We start from the raw sequence: 23,217 nt of genomic DNA, 5'->3' as shown, positions 1-23,217 counted from the left end.
AGGTTCTTAGTGTGTTTGAAACATTCCATGCTATGGTTGGTACTCAGTACGGTGCCACCATGAAGGTTCTCCGCTCTGATAATGGTGGTGAATATGTCAATAAGCACCTTAAAGCGTACTTTACTCAACATGGTTTAATTCATGAAACTTCATGCTCACAAACACCTCAACAGAACGGTGTTGCCGAGAGGAAGAATAGACATGTTCTTGAGACTGCCCGTGCTTTGCTTCTCGGTGCTCATATGCCCAAACATTTTTGGACCGATGCCATCTCAACTACTGTCCATCTTCTTGACTGAATGCCTTCCAAGGTTTTATCCTTTAAGACACCACTCCAATGTTTTTCTACTTATGTGTCACTACCTACTGCAGTAATGCTTCCTAATCGCGTCTTCGGGTGTGTTGTCTATGTGTATCTCCACAAGAACCAACGCACTAAACTTGATCCGTGTGCATGTCGATGTTTGTTTTTGGGCTATGGCGTCCATTAGAAAGGGTACCGGTGCTATGATCCTACTACCCAAAGACTCTATGTGACTATGGATGTCCAATTCTTGGAGACTGATATGTTCTTTTCCTCTTCGGCACCTACTTCTCCTCTTCAGGGGGAGATACATAATGAAGAGTTGAATTGGTTCCAACATGAGGCGCCAAATGAGTTTGATTGGTTGGCGCCAAATGAGGGGCCACGTGAACATGAGGGGCAGGCTGGGCCGAATGATAACTTAGGCATTATGAACTGTGAAGCTGAGATATATCCTACTACAGAGCATGCAACATCTGAGACTGAACCTATATCCCCTCCCTCTGAAGTGCCAGCCGAATCATCTCCTGAGAATACTCCTGAGGTGCGTAATGTTATTACACCCTTACATACCGATGATATAGATGCTTCTATGGGTTATGTCTTACCTTACAGGTACAGTTGTGGCAAGCCACCTAATAGATACTCTCCAGATATTGAGGAACGAAGGTCGAGGTATCCTATTGCTAACTATGTATCCACCAAGGAACTCTCTGAACCGATTAAGAATTTTGCACAAGAACTCTCCATATGTCAAATTCCTACCAGTGTTCATGAGGCATTGGCAGATCCAAGATGGACCCAAGCTATTGAGGAAGAAATGGAGGCACTACTAAAAAATGATACATGGACTCTTGTTCCATTACCTAAAGGAAAACAAACTGTGGGGTGAAAATGGGTATTCTCCATTAAACACAAAGCAGATGGATCTATTGAACGGTACAAAGCACGATTGGTAGCGAAGGGATATACGCAGACATATGGTGTCGATTATCAGGAGACTTTCTCACCTGTAGCCAAGCTAAACACAGTTAGGGTATTATTGTCTCTTGCTGCAAATCTTGATTGGCCTTTGCATCAATTTGATGTAAAGAATGCTTTTCTCAACGGTGATCTCCAAGAAGAGGTTTATATGGATGTTCCTCCTGGTTATACAATATCTTCAAAGAATGGAGTGGTGTGCAAATTGCAGCGAACGTTGTACAGATTGAAGCAATCACTGCGAGCGTGGTTTGGAAGGTTTAGCTTGGTAATGAAGAAATATGGCTTCCAACAAAGTAACTCTGACCATACTTTGTTCTTAAAGCATCAGTTAGGCAAGGTAACTGCTTTGATAGTTTATATAGATGACATTATTATTATAGGAGATGATGAAGACGAAATCTCTCTGCTTCAAAAGCAATTAGCAACTGAATTTGAGATGAAAAATCTAGGAGGACTCAAGTATTTCTTGGGAATTGAAGTTGCCAGGTCTAAGAAAGGCATATTTCTCTCCCAACGAAAATACATATTATATTTGCTAACCGAAGTAGGGATGTTGGAGTGTAGGCCTGCAGACACCCCCATAGTTTAGAATCACAAGCTTGGAGAATACCCAAACCAAGTACCAACAGATAAGGGAAGATACCAAAGGTTAGTTGCTAAACTCATTTATCTCTCCCATACTCGCCCAGATATTGCCTACGCTATAAGTGTCGTAAGTCAATTTATGCATAATCCAAGTAAGAGTCATATGGAAGCAGTGATTCGAATACTTCGATACTTGAAGTCATCCCCGGGCAAGGGACTTATGTTCTCAAAACATAACAGTTAGGCAATGGTTTACGGGTATACGGATGCGGATTGGGTAGGTAATATCACTGACAGAAGGTCTACATCAGGATATTTTACATTTGTTGGAGGAAATCTTGTAACTTGGAGAAGCAAGAAACAAAAAGTGGTAGCCTTGTCAAATGCTGAAGCTGAGTTTAGGGGAATGGCTAAAGGTCTTTGTGAACTCCTTTGGCTAAGAAAGCTACTCACTAAAATAGGGTTTGCCCTCACTTCCGAGATGGATCTCTTGTGTGACAATAAAGCTGCAATTGCCATTTCTCACAATCCTATTCAACATGATCGTACTAAACATGTGGAGGTAGATCGACACTTCATCAAAGAGAATCTTGAAGCAAAAACAATTAGGTTTTCGTTTGTGAAATCCGAAGATCAATCGGCAGACATCCTTACAAAAGCTGTATTTAGCAAGGACTTCTACAACTCACTTGACAAGTTGGGCATGCAAGACCTCTGTGCATCAATTTGAGGGGGAGTGTTAGCGTGCGCTGTCATTGTAAACAACCAAGAGAGATTTGAGGCATTTGAAATTTGTAACATCCCATAAATCAGGGTGGTTAGCTTGAGTCTAGGAGATGAAAAATTGTATAGTAAAGTTAAGTTTTTTATATATAAGAAAGGAAAGACGGCTGAAAAAAAAAAAGGGATGAAGAAGGAGTAGAATATAAAAGACAGATTTTTTACAGCGGTTACAAATTCAAAAATATTCAAATAACGTAACAAGAAGATCCTGAGCTATCGGATATCAAAAATATTCAAATAACTAAAACAGCACCGAACAAAACCGTCAAAGGTTTCCTTCTAAATTAGCTTATATTTGAAACCGTAGATATAATCGTCGAGAGTTTTCAAATAATATGATCAAGAAAATCAAGATGGTTACAATTACATTATTTCCTTTATAGTTCTTGCGTAGTGATTGTCCTAGGTCTCACAAGTATCGGATCGTCTTCAGCTCCTTGATGCTATTCGGCCGGTTTCTGATTTTCGAAGATACATAAAGATTGTACAAACAATTGGTAGAAAGAAAATGTGAGCCATGAAAATTATGTGAATATTTTTTATTTCTTTTTTAAGTATTTATTATTTAGATTGATTAGGTGGGATGCATGTTGCAGCTGCTGTCTCCGAAGTAAATGTTGAGTCGACATGGGATGCATATATATATATATGTATGTATATACATACACACATACACACATACATAGCAGGAAGTGCGGAAGATGTCATTAACTTGGGCTTTCAAATCCAACTAGCTGGTGGATGGAGGTGGGACGCTGGGTGGGATAAGTCGTACGTGGTTGAATGGATACATAGGACCCATACGTACGTGCAGCATGTGCTTCCAACGCCAAGAAAATGAAAGGAGAGAATCCCATAACCTCACATGAGCCACGTTCCCATGATTTATATCTTCTCGTGGGCATCGTCTCTCTCTCTCTCTCTCTCTGTTTCTTGTCTCCAACACATTCAACTTGCAGCTGCAGCAGGGACAATTATTTGATTCCAAAACCCATGATGCTAAGGAGGAATATCAAGTGGTAATATGCATGGTAGATCATAATGGTGATGACAAGCTCCACTCCCACTTCTTCTTCTTTATTTTACTTCTTTAGTTTTTCTTTTTTCTTTTCTAATGGGAGAGAAATATAAAGAGTTAAGATTCCAAAAAGATTATCTCTTTTTTTTTTTTCTTTTTTATCTATCTACTGGATACGGCAAATCCAAATCAAAAATTTCTAACATGAAAGTTTTAAGTCTTAATTAACCATCAAAATATTTTTAAGAAAACAGTATTCTACGATGAATACTCATTGTATGCAAGTTGAAGGCAAAGGGTCTCTATATAAATTGATTGATTGAGAGACGTGCAAAAAAAGGAATACCAAGTATAACATGTGATCTTACTTGAGACAAGATCGAGTTAATTCTAAATTTTCTTCTTAAATAGTCAAAGAGAAAGATGTCAATATAATAATAATAATAATAATAATAATAATAATAATAATAATAATAATAATAATAATAATAATCGTGGGTTGAACATTATAAATTTTGTGTATAGTCAACTCTTTCGAATGATTATAGGTTTTAAGATTTTGTAGAAAATTTGGAGTCAGGTGCTCTAAAGCCCAAGAAACATATATTGAATTGAGTTAAAGTCAAATAAAATTTACTAGGCATTGTATGCATGCACAACATCAATAAACGATTATAAATTATATTTGACTTGGGGAATGAAATAGGTTATAAATAGAATGATCCTATTATAGCAATAAAAGAACTTTGCGAACAAGAAATAGTTTGAAGTTCAAAATAATATTTTTTGAACCTTAAAATTAAGTTCATTGAATTAGAAATGAAATAATTCATGAAATAATTAATGAAAAGTAATTGATAATTAATTAAGATCATTGAATTAGAAATGAAAAATCAATTGTGTAAGGAAATTAAAGTTGCTAGGATTGGTTGTGGTGTAAAATACTATGGCTTGTATAGGGACATTGATAATTGTACGAGAGCTTTTGCAAAACGCATGCACAATTGTAAAGTTACTGCATATCGTGCAACGTTTAGTGCCTCCAAACAAAATGGTGTGGTCAAGCATCATAATCACACTCTCAATAATATGATTCGATCTATATTAAGTCAAACAAATCTTCTGAGATCTTTATGGCTAAAGACACTTAAACCTTGAATATATTGAATAGATTACCAACTAAGGTCATTCCTAATACTCATTCTTGAATTGTGAACAAGAAGATAACATTTTTTACTCATCTTAAAGTTTTCTGCTATTCGGTTAAATTAAGGAATTACAACCCTTTTAAGCAAAAGCTTGACCTCAAAAGCAATCATGGCTTATTTATTAGCTGGCTACAATGATTTAAAGATTGTATGTTTTAGCGTCTTATGGTTGCATAAGGATTATTGAAGCACATCTATGCAAATATTAAGATTTATAAATCTAATGTTTAGATGGTTGTAGCCTTTCTTAATCTAATATGGGCTCAAAAATACAACGATCACTATCCACTCCAATGAAATGGTTGGTTGTTGCTCAACCATTAGACAGAAGATAAACAATTTGACAATAATCACAAACATTAATGGTTGAACTAGCTAGTTGTAAATCCTATGCCCACTAAATCAACACAACAAATTCATGATGTTCCATCCGCATGTTGTGGTTGTGCTATCTCTTTAATTCAACAAGTATATGTCTCTATAGTTGATGATGATTAATAAACTTGCAAACAAGACATATATAGTGCAAAATTAATTAACTTGGAAATGTTGAATTTGTTGGGAGATCTAGACAAAAACAAAGATAAAACACACACAAAAGCAACACCAAGATATATGTGGTTCGGCCAAATTCAGCCTACGTCCATGGGAGAGATAGCTAGTATTTTTTGAAAAATATAGAGGATGAGGAGGAGGAGATAAAATACTCACTCAAAACTCTCTCAACTCTCACAACTCTCTCTCTCTCTCTCTCTCTCTCTCTCTCTCTCTCTCTCTCTCTCTCTCCCTTTTCCCACTCTCTTCTCTCAACTCTATTTTTCGTGATGATCTTTACATTCTCAACACGCCTATTAACGGAAATTCCTGCATTAATTTGGGTATGGACTTATCAATTCTCCCCCTCCATACCCATCAGAGGAGAATGCATGCAACCATTCTTCAATTGGTATCCATCTTGGCTATGTCTTTGCATAGCTCAAACTTCTCAAGAGTCACTTCTTTTGTCAACATGTATGTAGGTTTCTTGTCTATGTGAATCTTCACTAGCTTTAATAGCTGTTGTTCTATCATAGCGAATGTCAATATGTTTTAACATTACATTCTTGATAAAGTCCAGAGCACCTTAACTATCACAATGTACTTTGTACTCTTTCTATATAACACCCAGTTCTTGGATAAACCGCTTTAGCCACAACATTTCCTTACCGGCTTCCATTGTGGCAATATACTCTGCCTCTATTGTAGATAAAGAAAAACACTTCTGCAACTTGGATTGCCATGAGACTGCTCCCCCTACAAAAGTAAAAAGAAATCCTGATGTAGATTTCCTAGTATCAAGATCACCTACCATATCAGAATCAGAATATCCTTCCAAGATTGGTTCAGCTCCCCTAAAACACAAGCACATCTTTGATGTATACTTCAAGTATCTAAGAATCCACTTAACTGCGTCCCAATGGTCTTTTCCTGGATTTGAAAGAAACCTGCTCACAACACCTACAGCATGGGCAATATTCGGCCTTTTACAAACCATTGCATACATCATACTACCAACTACTGACAAGTATGGAAATGTTTACATTTCTTACACTTCTTTCCTCAAAGAAGGAAACAATCTTTTACTCAACTTGAAGTGATTTTCCAATGGAGTAGTTACTGATTTTGCATTCTTCATGTTGAACTTTCCAAGCACCCGTTCAACATAATTTTCCTGTGACAACCACAATTTCTTAGCTTTCCTATCACGAACAATTTTCATACCCAATATTTATTTTGCTAAGTTGGACCTAGGTCCTTCATGTCAAAGAACTTCGACAGTTCTTTCTTTATTTTGGTAATCATACCTACATTCTCTCCAACAATCAACATGTCATCAACATAAGGCATCAATATAATTAAATTACCATCAAGGAATTTTTGAATGTAGATGCATTGATCTGCTGCAGTTCTTTTGTAACCATGACCCACCATGAATGAATCTAACTTTTTATACCACTATGTCGGTGCTTGCTTGAGGCCATATAGACTCTTTTCCAACTTGCAGACCATATGCTCCTTCCCTGAAACTTCAAAACCTTCAGATTGTTCCATATAGATTTCTTCTTGTAAATCTCCATGTAGAAAGACTGTCTTAACATCTAACTATTCAAGCTCCAAGTTCAAACTTACTGTCAAACCGAGTATCACTCGTATTGAAGTCATCTTTACCATTGGCTTCTTATACTAAAAACCTTTGACTACTAACCGAACTTTATGTTTAATGATCTTTCCATTGCCATCTTTCTTCAACTTGTATACCCATTTATTTCTCAGTGCTTTCTTCCCTTTAGGAAGTCTCACCAATTTATATGTCTACTTCTTTTGTAAATAGCTCATTTCTTCCTGGATAGCCTGCAACCATTTACCATTTACCTTTTGCATTAGGATTTTCCCTCTAGATGTGTTAAGCATAGTGAGATGTTCAAACTACATATCAATCAGTAGTATGATCTTTTACTCTTTGGTCATTTTTCTTCTTTCCAATTTTCCTTTTGTTGTTGCTTGGTGAGTTCTCTCTTCTCCTCTTTTCCTTTTATTGTCCTTTCTTGTGTCTGTTTCCCACCTAGCTTGCATAGTTGTCTCCTCAACATTGCAATACCCTTTTACCTTTCGAAGAAGTTGGATAAGGTCTCAAGGAGCCTCCTAAAGAGGGAGAATCCAAAACTAGATTGTTGTAGTCAATCAATACATTATAGTCTTTGCTACCCCTTGGTCTAGGTTTGACACCTCGAAGGCTTTGAAGTTTAAGCATAAGATTATTGTCATAAGGACTCATTATCTCTTCTTCATCTTAAGGACATCTTCCACATATGATGATTTCTTATAAAATGGTAAATAAAGCACTAAAGTAGTAGAAAAGATTGAACGTATCAAGCTTAATCGACGCTAGAGTACCATGTTTGAGTTGGTTTAAATTCTTCGAAAACATGGCCCCTACCTAGAATAGTATCTAACACTCCATCATGGTTCATTATAGCCTAGAATATATTCATCTAGTCTACTGGGTCCACATGAAAATCATAGGATTCCATGGGGAGTGGCTCCTCAACGACGTTTAGAGTTTTTTGTATTTTGCATGCTTTTTCAAGACTAGTATTTATGCTTGATTTCTATGCCTAATTTCTCCAGTCTTGAGGATCTTATTTTTCAGTTCTCCATCTAGAATTAAATTTTTTTTTTTTTTCCAAATTGGTTCTTCTAGGGGACTCAAGTATAGGTGTGAGTCATTCTTCACTCTTGGTGGGAAATCACTACAAGTTAACAAGGATTGTACATAATAGGCTAATAGTCTCATTTGTTCTTACATATGTTGGAATTGCCCCAAGGGAACTAGTTGTGGAATGTGTGCATTGGCTTATCCAAAGACTAAGGTGAGAAAACCAAGAGTTGTTTTGTTTGCATCCTCAATAGTCACTTTATCGTATGCTTTCTTGAAAATGAGTTCATGCCATGACTTATTTACTCGAGTTAACCACAAACAATATTCTACTTACAATCAACAATCGATGGAAACAAAGGTGAATGAAGACTGAGATCTAGATAAACACAGCCTCTAATCCTAAAGTTAATAAGTTGAACAAGCAACAAGGGTATGTATTGCTTATAGTGGTTTAGATAGTGTGCCTTTGTGTAGGTTTTTTCCTATTAGATAAGGGAAAGTGTCCATGAGTGATTAATTATTGAGTGTCGGTGGGTGATTTTTTAGTTAAAGATGGATAGAGAAAGTAGAAGAGTGGACTTGAGCTTCATCTAATGGCTATGATGGCTTGTTAATGATCTACTCACTTCCAATCCCCTCATGTCCTTGTTCTAGAGTGTCTTAATGAGATTTCTCCCACATCATTTGCCCATACTTGTCTCCTCAGTTTTTCTAATGAAAATTCTTATTTGAGAGAGTTTTGATAAGTGCTTGGACTGAGTTGTACTTTTCTTACAATAAATCAAGCACACACTGATAGACAAAGGCATATAATACAAAATGTGAAGGCTACCCCCAATGCTAAAAATTTAAGTTGTAAATATTTTTAAAATTTTAAGCTAAATTATAATTTGTTAGAATTTTTTATCATTCGATCTTATTGGCTACCCATTATTTATGTGTTCGTAGAAAACCTTTATTTTTCCATTATGATAGACCAACCTTCCTTATGAAGAACTCCTACACTAAATTGCATTTCCTACTACATTACAATGTAATAATTAATAAAATCGGTTAATATATTTTTCATTATGAGCAATCTTATCACGTGTAGTTAATTTCAAATCAAAGAGTCTTGTTTAATTTAAGAAACTAATTACTTGAATGTGATAACAAATATTTTTTAAAATGAAAAAAAATAAGAAGAAGTCAAGTGCCTAGCAAGATGAATAAAACAAAGTGTGCAATATATGATGAATAGGAAATTAAAGTGGTTTTCATGTATTCCACTTTAGCTTTAGAGGGAAAACAAAGAGGTCCAAAGAGAAAGGGATAATGTTAGCTAGGTAGGCAGCCTAGGCCTGAAGAATATGGCAAAAGCAGGAGTGGAATGCTGCGTGTTGGGGCAAGTTGGGTTATCAGAATTGGAGCAGCTACGACTAGTCCGGTACCATTCTGCATCATCCCATCTGTGACCTCATGAAAAGCACTATGGTCTCGGCATGATGGCAAGTTCTATCATTGCATTGCTACCAGTCAAATGGCCTCACAGCTCATCAGAACACGATTCTGCATTTCCCTACACAAAAATTCTCATATACAATCCCTAAAATAATTGCTGCATTTTTGGAGGATCACCCCAATGAAAGAATATATATATATATATATATATAAGAATTTTATTTGAGAATATAAATAAAAAAATTAAGAAAAAACTTGAAGAAAGGAATTAGATCATACACTTTCCGACCATTTTCAAGCACGAAAAATTATTAGGAAAAAAAAAAGAAAAATATGATTCTATTTTTTCATATATATATATATATATATATAGTCAATGAATAAAAATTTTAATATTACATATTATTAACATTTGATTTTTTCTTATATATATATATATATATAAGAATTTTATTGAGAAAATAAAAAAAAATTAAGAAAAAACTTGAAGAAAGGAATTAGATCATACACTTTCCGACATTTTCGAGCACGAAAAATTATTAGGAAAAAAAAAAAGAAAAATATGATTCTATTTTTTCATATATATATATATATAGTCAATGAATAAAAATTTTAATATTACATATTATTAACATTTGATTTTTTCTTAATTTTTAATTATATTACAATAATTTTATTATTATTTTTAATATTATTTGATATATAAAAAATATAACAAAATAATTTTCTCTTTATTTGTCTTTTTATATGAAAATATAGATAAGCGGCTATAGTTGGTGCATTATTAATTTTGATACAGATATTTCCCAGCCAACCATTGAGCTTGACTAATGAAGCTAAGAGCACGATACTTAAAAATGACTACAAGACACAATAAATACATAGGGCGGTGCATGATTAATGTGGAAGTTTGACATGCCAAACACAAATTTGCTATAAAATCTTGTGTTGAAATTGTAAACATCAAACATAAACCATATCTTTTTAGAATTTAGGATTGGGTTTGTAGTATAAATTTCATATTTCGAATTTGAATTTGTATAAATTTATAAGAAATCCAAAATGATTTTAGATGTGAATTCTAAGCTCTTCAACACTAAGTGAAGGTCTTGGACTAAAAAGAGGAGTGGTGCGGAATTTGAGAGACACGGTGGCTAGCCTTTTTGTAGTTCGAGCCATTTAACTTCCTAATTGATTAAAAAAAAATTATCATATAAACACATTCAATTGATATTAAGGGTAACCTCCTAGTACCACTTAGAAGGTGTAATTAGGATCTTAAGCTTTGAATTGCACAAAATTTAGTTGTATTCAATTTTGTAAAGTTTTATACAAATTTAAATCTAATGTCCAAAATTCATGCTTTTAATACTAGAGTTGAAAGGGGAGTCTTAAGAGTTAAATGCTAAATGCTGAATGAAATTATTAAAATTTATGAATCAGCTATGAATTTAATTCCATCACTTTTCTAGGTTACTAAATATAAATAATGAATTATTTTAACCATTTTGATAATGGACTCTGAAATTAAAAAAAAAAAATGAGTGTGTTAAATTTGGAGAAAGACATTTTTCTCTATATTATTATTCAGCATTTATATTTACATGAGTCAAGAAAACAAGATCCCAAATTATTCCTAAAGATCTACTATATAATCATTACACAATAATTGGAAAATGGAAAGTGTAGATATTTCTCTAATACCTTCCCCCCCCCCCCTCTCTCTCTCAAGTTGGAGCATGGAGATCCGTAATGCCCAACTTACGTGATAAGTTTAGGAAATGTTCACGACCCAAAGCTTTGGTGAAGATATAGGCAAGCTAACTATGGGTAGGAATATGCTTAGTGAAGAAGAAGTCAGCCCGTAACTTTTCACGAACAATATGACAATCGATTTCTATATGTTTTGTACGTTCGTGGAAAATAGGATTTCTAGACAATGTGAAGAGCTGCTTGGTTGTCATAATATAAGAACATAGGCTAGGATTGCAGTACACCAAGATCATTTAAAAAAGTTTTGAGCTGTGTAAATTCATAGGTAGTGGAAGCAAGTGCCCCGTACTCAGCTTCGGCGGAGGAGCGAGAGACTATAGTTTGTTTCTTAGTGCGCCAGGACATTGGACTAGTGCCCAGCTAAATGAAAAAACTAGTGGTGGAGCGGGAGTGAGGGGACAACTAGCCCAATCCAAATCAGAATAGGCTGAGACTTGAAGAGTGCTCATAATAGGAAAAAATAAGTCTTGGCCTGGAGATGCGTTAATGTAATGAAGAACACGTATAGCAACATCATAATGTGATCGTCTGGGCTGGTGCATAAATTGACTGAGAATGTTGACTGAAAATACAATGTCGGGACAAGTGATGGTGAGATATATCAAACGTCCAACGAGTCACCGAAATAAGCTTGGACCAAAGAGAAGATCACCATCAGTATTATTGAGCTTGAGATTTTGTTCCATGGGAAAGTTGGCAGGACAAGCACCAAGATGACCACTATCAGTGAGGATGTCAAGAGCATATTTTCGTTGATTAAGAAATATGTCAGTAGGAGAGCGAGCAACTTCCAGGACAAAGAAATATTTCAGTTTTTCGAGATCCTTTAGTTTGAATTTTTGAGCAAGCATGACTTTGAAAGTGCTAATATTAAAGAGATCATTGTCTGCCATGAGAATGTCATCAACATAAACAAGTATGAGAGTAAAAGACTGACCCCAAGAGCGGGTGAAGAGAGAGTGATCGACCTGAGATTGGGTGAAACCCTCAGCAAGTAAAACATAAGATAATTTAAAGAACCAATTGCGAGAGGTTGCTTAAGGCCATAAAGGGATTTTTGAAGACGACAAACACGCGTCTCCCCTTGTTTTCAATAACTCGGTGGAGGGGTCATATAAACTTCTTCATCGAGGTCACCATGGAGAAAAGCGTTGTTGATGTCCAATTGAAGGAGATGCCAATTCCGAGCTGCAGCCATTGCAAGAACACTCCTAACAGTAGCAACATGAGCAAAAGTGTCAAGATAAGCCAAACCTCTACCTGAGTGTAGCCCTTGGCCACCAAACGAGCTTTGCGTTGTTCTATGGATCCATCAGCCCGAATTTTTATTTTGAACACCCATTTACAGCCAATTGGTTTTTTTCCCAAGTGGAAGGTGTTGAAAAACCCATGTATGATTGACTTCTAAGGCTTGGATTTTAGAAGTCATAGCATCAGGCCAATGTGGGTGTAGAACAGTTTGAGAATATGAGGTGGGTTCGGGATGTTGGGACATATCAGAAAGAAAAGTCAAATGCTCATAAAAAAAACGATGATGAGATAAAAAGGAGGAGAGACAATGAACCATACCTGAGGAAGATCGTGAAACCTGTGAAGTCGTGGAGGACTTTGGTAAAATAGGGTAGATATAATCATCCAAGTAAGAGGGATGTGTGATAGCTCATTTGGGCCATGAAGGGATGGGTGGAGAGGGTGCTGGGAAGGGGGTGAGGGTGAGGGTGCAAGTGTGGATGGTTGGGTAGGTAAAGGGTAAGAAGAGTGTATATCAGGAATAGGACGGGGAAGGACTGGAGAGGATATAGAAGTTGGAGGTATGAGATGATAAGGGAAAACATTTTCTTCAAAAGTGACATCGCGGGAGATGAAAATTTTTTTGTTGTCAAGATCGTATACATGATAAGCCTTATGATGAGAAGTTTAATGGGGCATGGTTGATTAAAAAGTTTAATATTATCAAGAGAAGATAAATTAGAAGTCATATGATTGGACACACTTGAATTAACAATCCATTTAGTATTAGAAAAAGAAGCAGAGTGACAAAAGGTAAGGTTACTAGTAAAATTGGCAAAATTGGTGTTCAATGGTGATAAAAGATCTGAGAGTTGATGGTATTGTATGCTGATGAGTCCATGTATAGCAATCTCATAAGAAGTTGAAGAACCTGTGACAGTATTTGCAACCATTGAAGAACTAGATGTGATGTTGGTCATATTGCAGATTAGTTTAAGTGAAGCAAACTGCCGAATCGAGTCATGGCTGATTAAGAAGTTTAATATTATCAAAAGAAGACAAATTGGAAGTCATATGATCAGACGCACCCGAATCAACAATCCATCCAGTATTAGAAAAAGAAGCAGAGTGATAAGAGGCAAGATTACTAGCAAAATTGACAGAATTGGTGTTCAAGGGCGATAAAAGATCCAAGAGTTGACGGTATTGTTCGCTGATGACTCCAGAGATAGCAATCTCAGAAGAAGTTGAAGAACCCTTGACAGTGTTTGCAACCTTTGAAGAACCAAATGTGATGTTGGTCATATTGCAGATTAGTTCAGGCGAAGCAAACCGCTGAATTGGGTCAAATCTGATCTCTTTTCCAAGTGGAGATGCGGAGAAACAGAGAGACTATGAGCTTAAGGATCTAGTGCCGGAAAACTATCTGAAGACAAAAATGATGCTAGAGTTGGAGCAACAAGCAAAGATGTCACCGAAGAAGGCAACCTGAGGCTTGAGGGATACCCAGAGATGATTAATCAAAAAATTACCGCCGAAGCTGAGATGGCTGGATCGCCGGAAAAACAGAGTTGAGATGGATCGCTAGAAAACTACAAATAGAAACCAATCGAGATGACGAACTAGAACTAAGAGAGACTGCGCCAAAGATGAGAAAGAACTGTCGGATAACTGAGGTATGATGGAGACAATGCCAGAGCTTCTATGGGTAGCGAAACTGAGAGCTGCAACTGAGATGGGAGGAGAGATATGACGCCGGCGACTTAACGGTGCACTGAGATGAGGCCAGAGAAGGTGGAAGACACTGAGAACTAAGAACAAATGAGAGACTATCAAAGAGGTTGAGCGTACGCCAAGCGAAGGGGTCTGGCCGGAGAAGACAACCGGACTGAGACAACTCCGAGAGATGCCGAAAAAAAAAAGGGGGTCAAGAGACAGAGACTCAACATGGCATGACTGGCGTCAGCAACTCGCAAAGTCGCAGTGCAGAGGGGCAGAAGTGAGAACTGAGAAGGTGACAGGTGAGCTTCTCGGCTTCTCGTGGGTTGCGAAGACTAAGAGAGTGAGGCAGATCACCGAAAACGATTAGAGAACGCCAGAGAAAAAAACAGCAACAAAGAGGGACAGTGGTATGCCAAAAGCTTGAGCACGAGCAGAAGGGGATGCCAGAAAACTAAAAAAACAAGGAATGCCTGACAAGAGAATGAGAGAGGGAAGAACTGAGGGCTTGCAAATCAGATGGGAAAACCACACCGAGACGACGACGCAAAACTGGCGGTCGAGCAGAGGGAGGATGAGACGGCAATGACAAAGAAGGTTAGAAAAAAACTAAGTTTTGAACGTAACAATTCTCCCATGCTCGGATACCATGTTAAATTTGGAGAAAGACATTTTTCTTTGTATTATTATTCAGCATTACATGGATGTATATATATACATGAGTCAAGGAAATAAGATCCCAAATTACTCCTAAATATATGCTTTATAATAATTCCACAATAATTAGAAAATAAAAAGTGTAGATATTTCTCTAATAAAGTGCATCGCGAAACATGGAGCATAAGGAAACTATTTTTTTTCTTTTTTCTCTGTAATAATCCTTTACTCATTTATATCGACCATTTTCTTTTTTGCTTCTGGGGCGAGATTGCTGCTGTTTTATTTGTTGTATGAGAATTGAGAGCAGTGCAGGCTCCTGCGCCTGGCCAAAACACACCCACACACAAACAAGAGTATAAGAAACAAAAACCTTCTTAATTTTCATGCATGAAAATAAAAATATGATTTTTAACTCGTGCATTATGTTGTTAAGTTACATATCAAGTTCATAGAGAGCTTGATTAAAACAACCTTGACTTGACCACCGTAACAGCTACTTGTGTTAATATAGATATGTATATACACACACAAATAGCCACCGTCTATTAGCAAGATATATAAAGGGGCAGCCATCTGGTTAATGGGAATGGGAATGGGAAGGGGCACAGCTACTAATCATCAAGCAAATATGCACCAAGAAATCATTGGTTTTTGCCATCATGGAATGCTTTCTATCTATTCAATGCAGCTTGATGACCATGAGTAGATCTAGCAATCTTTTTTGCACACTCACCCATTACCCTGTCAATATCAGAAAAGACAATGCTGTCAAAAAATATATATGTATATATTCAACGTGTTCATGAAAAATATATGGTCTTGTATTGGGAAGAAGTAGGAAACTGAGCAGCAGTCATGGCACGAGCAAGGCTCGTTGACAGGACAAAACAAAGTTTGCTTCTTTTTTTCTTCCAAGACGGAAAGCTAAACTAGCAATGCATTTTAAGAAATGGGCGCTGGGAGCAGTTTGTGACTCGTGCAATGGTTGTTTATCCTGTCAATATGCTTACAGAGTAATATCTCAATATTTGCTGAGAGAGAGAGAGAGAGCATGAAATAACCTACCAACTTGCCACTCCAAGCGTCATCTGTAGCAGCTCCACCAACAGAGGGTCCGTTGCTACTGCAAGGCAGTGCCGTGGTTGGACTCTGTTGCATTGCTTGGGAACAAAAGTTGAACATGCTTGAGGGCTGCAAGAAAAAAAATTAATTTGGCAAGAAAGAGGTCATTCTGTAGTAAAATTTTCAAAGTAAATGGGCCTTTCACGGAGATTTTTAAAATCATATAAAACACACACACACACACACACAAAGTTTGAGAGATGAGTATGGAAAAGTTGTCCAACATTTGAAAGTTAAGGGAGGGTGGGTGGAGGGGCAGGGGTAGATGGTCAAGATGTGTTTATAATTGTCTCCGACTGTCTCATACCTTTGTAAGCCACATGGACCTGCCCATGAACAACCCACTCGGGCTCCAAACTGTCACGTGCATGAAAGGGACACCATAGGGTATTTAGTGGCATATTGTGTCACTTTAGAGGAACACTAATTGCTTAGCACTACTGGTGCTAGTGGTACACGCAAACACACAGTGAAAATTAAAAATTTTAATGCAAGCATGCAATCCCCTTGCTATCCATGGTTGATTACACAACCAAGAGAGAAACATCTTTGATTCTTCAAGCTTTACATACCTTTCCTTTCCTCAGTTTAACAATCACTTCACTGGTCTCTATGTATCCATACAGAGTTTGGTACAAATAGAAATCCCTCACAAACGCACTACGTTCATATTTAACCTTGGAGAGAAGAAGAGAGTTAAGTCTATATGGGTTAGCCACTTGAGTGGTTATCCAATTCATTTAGGATTTTTCACTCTTGAATTTCGGAAAAAAATTTCTCTCCCTTAAATTTTTGTCCTTTATTCTCATCCAAAAGTTGCCACTATTGTGTGTGACAAAAAAATATTCACAACCTATAGTAGTTTGTCATGAAATTTATATTAGTTTGAATGGAAAACAGCTTATTCCTTTTTTGATATCTGGTCATTCCTTCATACAATGTCAATATGCTGCCTTCAAACCTCACACTCAATGCTATTTCTAATATTTGATCCTGACCTTCTTAGAGCAGTAAAGAAAATGCTTTCTCTACTCTCTCATACCATAGCCAAGGATTTCATAAGTCATATGAAGAAAGATCACATAAGAAATCTGTCTGCAAGAATGAAGGATCCAATGTTTACGTTCACTTACCTTCATGTATAAGAAAATCATATTCAACTTGTGCAAGTTCAATTCTCTTTGTGAGCAAAATGAGCTTATGTGAACTTTTTAAACCTTGACACCTCAAATATAAGATAATTAAGACTATGAACATAATTGCAACATAGGAAACCATATTTGAAAGATATGCAAAAAATTCTATTTTGGTGCTCTAGATATTGACCATAAGTGTACATGTTCCGAAATGCACCTTTGTCATTTAGATAAAAATCACAAACCTGAGAAGTACTTTGTAAATGGTGGAAACCCATGTAACGTGCATATTGCTCCTGAAAATTGGGACTTCGTATATGATTCTCATGATTCATAGGATTCAAAACTGGTGTTTGGAACATAGTAGCATGATTTGGTGTTGCAGTTATGGGTATTGGCTGATCAACTAGTGGAACTCTTGGTAAATGCATTGGATTGTGAAAAGAAGGGAATGCAGCCGGACTCATTCTCATGCCCATTTGGGTCATATATTGCTGGATTCCTGGAAACATCATTGGCATCATTCCACCTCCCATCCACATTAGCTGAAATGCCCAAGAAAAAGAACAGAAAAACAAAAACATAAAAAAAAAAAAAAAAAAGGAAAAGAAAATCAATGCCTTCAATATAAAACTGTGATCAGTAATGGCAGTGAGTGTTTACAAGCTTCTGTGATCTATATACCTGAAGTTGTAACTGAAGTGACTTCAAGTACTCAATTGCCTCATCTAGCATCGATGCTTTATCTGACTGCAAAAGAAAAAAGACAGGTTAATTCATAAAACAATCGCACTAGGCTCTGCAAAATGAATAGGAACATCAGCAAAGAAAGACAGCTGAGAGTAGACAGGCTTTCCTTCATTTACTCTACTGCCAACAAATTCAATATAAATATTGTCTTGTCTTTCCTTACAGGCTTTTCCTGCATTCCTTTTTATTTGCCACTTCATTTTGCTCCTTCCTCTTGTCATCATAGAACCTTCAATCTCCAGTCTGACTTTTAGTCCCCATTGCAGAGAGTCTAACCAAACTAATGGCATGCATATTCATTTTTAATTTCATTATTTCTAGTCTCATGCTCACCCATCTTAACATGTTCACCTTTAATGTTTTAATCATACGTATTTTTAGTTGGCAGCAAAGCATTTTGTACCTGAAACCATGATCTAACTTCTTAATCACAAAAAGTAGACAATGAATTTTGAACAAGTCTATCTGCTTTTCATTTTGCTATTTTCCTGTAGCATTTTTTTATTCACAGATCCTTTTTAAATGTGTCTTGTTTTTTGCGTTTGTGCAAATAACTAGCCTCAGATACATCTTGAAAACCAAAAGAGTTCCAAACAATCTTTTGAAGGAAGAGCTCAAGCTTGAAGGGAAGAGTGGTTTTATACCTTTTTTTATATATTCCTACAAATTAAAACAATACTTGGAAAAGGTTTACTCCAAACTCAAATTTGTAGGATAGAGTTGAAAGTAGGTCCTGCCAAGTTTGCTTTAGTATTCAACAAGATGTGTGTGTGTGTGTGTGTGTGTGTGTGTGTGAGAGAGAGAGAGAGAGAGAGAGAGAGAGATAGAGAGAGAGAGAGAGAGAACAAACCTTGTGACAGTGAGGTATAAGCTCCTGCAAGGCTTTCAGCTTCTCATTGATTCTATCCCTCCGTCTCTGCATCATCAATTAGGTTCTAACTAAAAGATCATATACCAGGTAGTCTAAAAGTTCAATAATTCCTACCCTCTCTGACATATTATGCACCTCTGCCGCACGGCTTCTGCGGGTAGAACCAGATGGTTGGGCTGGCTTGTTTCCTGCAGCAGACTTGAGTTCTGCAGCCTTCACATTTAAAGAGTGGAGTTGAACAAGAAAATCTCTAAGTATAGTACAAGCAGATATACTTCAGAGGGAGAGGTGGTACCTCACTTTGGCATTCAGCTTCCTCTGAGTCTTTGATCTTCCTCTTGTGAACACTGCTGCCTGCAGATTGCCTGAACGTTTTTCCCAAACTACCATCTGATGCACCAGAGGATGAAGTAACAGTCGGTTCCAGTGTCTCCGTCCGCCCTGTCTCACACTGCTGACTAATTTTCCGAGCATCATTGACAGGACCAGCAGATAAACACGAGGTACCTGCAGCACTGCTCGAAGCTGCCTCACCTGCAACTTGGTTGCTGCTGCAGTGGCTCGACCACACTGTCACTGTCAAGGACTCTTTTGCCTCTTTCTGCACCATATTGGCAGAATTGGCTCCAAACTGCCCCTTCAAAGATCCCCGATCATCCCTGGCAGGTGCTAAATTATTAGAAAAATCAACAAACTTCTCCAATCCTCCAGAGTTAGGATTCTTATGAACAAAATCAGGATTTGGAATTCTTGGAGGAAGTATTGGATTTCCAGGCAGCTCCAGGCTTGGATTCTTAACAACAACATTAGTACCATCTGAAGCACCAAATTTGTCTCCTTCAGATTGTTTAGTCAGCTTATCTGCCTCGACTGGATTGGACGGCGCCAATTCATTGAGGAAATTGGAACAGAACTCCTTTTCAAGGGAATCATCAAATGGGTATTGAATCCAAGAGATAGTTTCATCATCTTGAATCATAGTACTCGAATTTCCATAAAACCCTCCACCCCTAAATGGTGGGTGATCATCTTTCTGAACTTGTCTTAGATCGTTACTGTGGCTTGGCACTGCTTTTCGATTCGTTTGACTTTGTAAGACAACTTGTCCGTTTCTCCATAAGAGCTCCACAAGCTCACTGTCTTGCCTGTAAAATTTTCCCACCAAATTAAGTAAGAGAGCGCAAACAAATTCAACAAAAAAAAAAAAAACAACCACTTTCTCATTCCTTCTTTTAGAAAAAAAAACATAGATGGAAAACAGACCCCGCAGCTTTCTTCTGATTGGCCCCTGAGAAATCATCCTCAATATTCCAATCAGGTATACAATGATTCATAGCTGACCACACACAGTGCTTCTGCAGAACAGAATATAAGAAACTAAAAAAATAAGGTATTGTAGAGAAGGAACATTTATCATCATTGAGATGCTCTCCCCAAACTGCATTCCAAAAAATATTAAAATAGTCATAGAAGCTCACAGTGCCCATTTCAGCAGTAAATATAGTATATAAAAAAGTAAACAGTAAAATGCATAAATATAGACAAAGGAAATTAAAGAACAGAACCATTTATGGAACTATCCTAAGAATGAAAGAGAACCCAATCTAGACTTTAAATTAGATTTCTTTTTCAATTTTTGAATATTTTAATTGGCAATGCGAGTTAACCCTCAAGGAACCCCCATATATATATATACAGAGAGAGAGAGAGAGAGAGAGAGAGAGAGAGAGAGAGAGAGTAAGTTTCTTGGCAATAGATTTAGACAAAACCCACAAAAAATTAAGAGAATTAAATCTTAAAAACAGCAGAATCAGAGTACCAAGCAAAACATTGAGAAGAAATCCAGAGGCCAAAAAACCAATTAAAAGTTCATTCACTGCACACAAAACCCCAAAAGAATTTTAAAAAGACAGCTCCATGGCAGAAAAAATTCATGAAAATTGAACCCAACAAATTTATAAATAAGGCAAAAAAAAAAAACTAAAAGAAGGAAAAGAAAATGAAGTAGAAAAACCCACCAGACCAAGTCGATTCTTTCTTGAACAAGAAATAGTTAAGACTTCTCTCTCTCCCTCTCTCTCTCTCTCTCTCTCCCTCTCTCTCTCTCTCTAAAACAAAGGGGGGAAGTGTCGTGAGAATCGACCAGAGCCTTTCATAAGTTCCAGTTAGCAACTTGGCAGGGACGAGGACTTCCACAGAGTCTTGCAGAGCCGAGTAAGGTTTGGGTGCTGCGCGCTGCACGGCGATGCCTTCTTGTATTTCAACACGTACTGCCACGTGTTCCATGCCCAATTCTTGAGATTCCCTGCCACATTACTAATATCTCTAACTGACTGGACACGTGTTTAATGATCATTGATTTCGAGTGAGCATGTGGGACCAACATAAGATCACCAGAAATTTCAAAATATTTTTATCGAACAACATTGGTATGAATGTCTGGATCACCAACAAATTCTCTGTAGAGTGTACCCAAAGCAAAGGAGGGAATCTGGGAATTAATGAATGTAACTTGTCTGAATTCACCAAAACTTTGAAACCAGTCTCTTAGTGTACCAGTAAATCTGGATGTAAATTCAACAAGAACTGATTGTAATGTGACACTCATCAATTGTTCTCCAAGATGATCAAGCAGAATTATAAGTTCACGAAATAATGCAAAAAGCCCTACTTACAGATCAAATGCAAAGAAAAGAATTGCGTCTGTAATCCCAAAAAGAAGAAGCATATTAAAGACTATGGTTCTGACAAACTTTCCAAGAAAGATCACAGAAAGAAGAAAAGATTCAGATTCTTCAAAAAAAAGAACCGAAGAGGACATGACAAATCTCTAAGATGTTTCATTTGCAAGAAGAAATGACACTATGCAAAGCAATGCCCGATGAACAGGACAAAATCTGCAAAGCTTGCTCAACAGTTACAAAATGAAGAAATTGATGCAGATGCAGAATCTGTTCTTTCAGAACAAGAAGAGATGACTGAAGAAACTATTCTCGTCCGCACTGATTCAGAAGATTCTGATTCAGACATTGATAATCACTCGGATGAAAGTCTTCAAGTTCAACCGGTCCAACCTATCATCTTCTCTCAAGATTCTCATATCAGTCCTCATGTCCAGATTCAGCTCCTTCCTGAAAAACATGGTAAACCCATTCCTGCTGTTGCATTCATTGATACAGGATCTCATAAGACCATGATCAATCCTAAAGTCTTACCACCAGATTGTTGGTCTTCCCATACTCAATTTTTCACAGCTGCTAATGATCAAATCTTTATAACCACTTTGATTTCCAAAAGGAAAATTTGGATTAAACTCCTTCCTAATTGCATCATTTGGACTTAGGTTATCGGTAGTCCTCTTCCTCAAAAGGATGTTTTATTAGGATGGGATGTTTATTGTCTTTCAAAATCCTTAAGGATTCTTTCCACTGGAATTAAGTACAAAAGAGAATTCAAGCCTTTTACCCAGACAAACAAGATTTATTCTTTTTCGTATTCTCCTCCAGATTTTCAGCCTATTCAAAACAAACTTCTGAAGTTATGTGTAGAAAGTCATGATCAGTTCATTCATGATCATCCACTTTGGAAAACCCCAGAATTCTTCATCCACATCCCCTTCAAGCTCAATGAAGATGTTAGTCCAACTAAAGCCACACATCCGGGAATGACTCCATCAGACCTCAAGCTTGCCAGAGAAGAATGTTACTCTTTGTTAAGACAAAGCCTCATTGAACCAACCAATTCCTCTTGGGCATGTCAAGCATTCTATGTTGAAAAAAGATCAGAGAAAATTAGAGGAAAAAAGAGATTAGTTATTGATTACAAGCCGTTGAATATGTTCATTAAGGATGACAAGTTCCCTATTCCAAAAGCCAGAACACAGTTCATCCATCTCGCTGAAGCACAAATATTTTCAAAGTTTGATCTCAAAGGTGCTTTTTGGCAACTCAGCATCCACCCAGATGATAGATTCAAGATAGCATTCTGTATTCCAAATGAACGATTTCAATGGACAGTTTTACCCTTCGGTTTAAAGATCGCGCTGTCACTGTTTCAAAAAGCGATGACTAGGATTTTCAATCCTATTCTGCATAGTACCCTGATTTACATTGATGATATATTATTGTTTTCAAAAAGTCTTGCAGATCACCATTAGCTTCTTGAACATTTCCACCAGCTGGCATCGCAATACGGGATAATGTTATCAGAAAAGAAAAGCGTGATTGGACAAAAAGAAATTGATTTTCTGGGGATGAAAATTTCCCACGGTACCATCTGTCCAAGTCCACATCTCGCAGAGCAATTATTGAAGTTTCCAGATGCTAATCTTTCTGTCAAAGAAATCCAATAATTTCTTGGCATAATTAATTACATCAGAGACTTCATCCCGTATGCAAGCCATCACACCAGCTCCCTGTCACAGCTGTTGAAAAAG

General features: G+C 37.0%; 1 protein-coding gene across 8 annotated transcripts; it reads right to left on the bottom strand.

Annotated features, from left to right (window-relative positions):
• Positions 1 to 14,900: 14,900 nt before the first annotated feature.
• On the bottom strand, positions 14,901 to 21,023 carry LOC131149110 (transcription factor PIF4). 8 transcript variants are annotated; one of them, XM_058099218.1, is made up of 9 exons: positions 20,801 to 21,014; positions 20,046 to 20,137; positions 19,078 to 19,927; positions 18,897 to 18,995; positions 18,762 to 18,827; positions 17,846 to 17,911; positions 17,407 to 17,706; positions 15,969 to 16,094; positions 14,901 to 15,225 (listed from the first exon to the last, which is right to left on the bottom strand). In XM_058099218.1, the coding sequence occupies exons 2-9, from the start codon at positions 20,114 to 20,116 to the stop codon at positions 15,130 to 15,132; spliced, it is 1,674 nt and encodes a 557-aa protein (XP_057955201.1). In that variant the 5' UTR covers positions 20,117 to 20,137; positions 20,801 to 21,014; the 3' UTR covers positions 14,901 to 15,129. The 8 variants fall into 8 exon arrangements, with proteins under 8 accessions (XP_057955201.1, XP_057955202.1, XP_057955204.1 ...); XM_058099219.1 differs by having other exon boundaries at positions 20,046 to 20,220; positions 20,801 to 21,008; XM_058099221.1 differs by having other exon boundaries at positions 18,918 to 18,995; positions 20,046 to 20,220; positions 20,801 to 21,001.
• Between the last annotated feature and the right edge of the window lie 2,194 nt (positions 21,024 to 23,217).

This window comes from Malania oleifera, chromosome 2 (assembly GCF_029873635.1).
Source record: "Malania oleifera isolate guangnan ecotype guangnan chromosome 2, ASM2987363v1, whole genome shotgun sequence".
Taxonomy (NCBI): domain Eukaryota; kingdom Viridiplantae; phylum Streptophyta; class Magnoliopsida; order Santalales; family Ximeniaceae; genus Malania; species Malania oleifera.
This window is presented reverse-complemented; position numbering and strand designations above follow the sequence as displayed.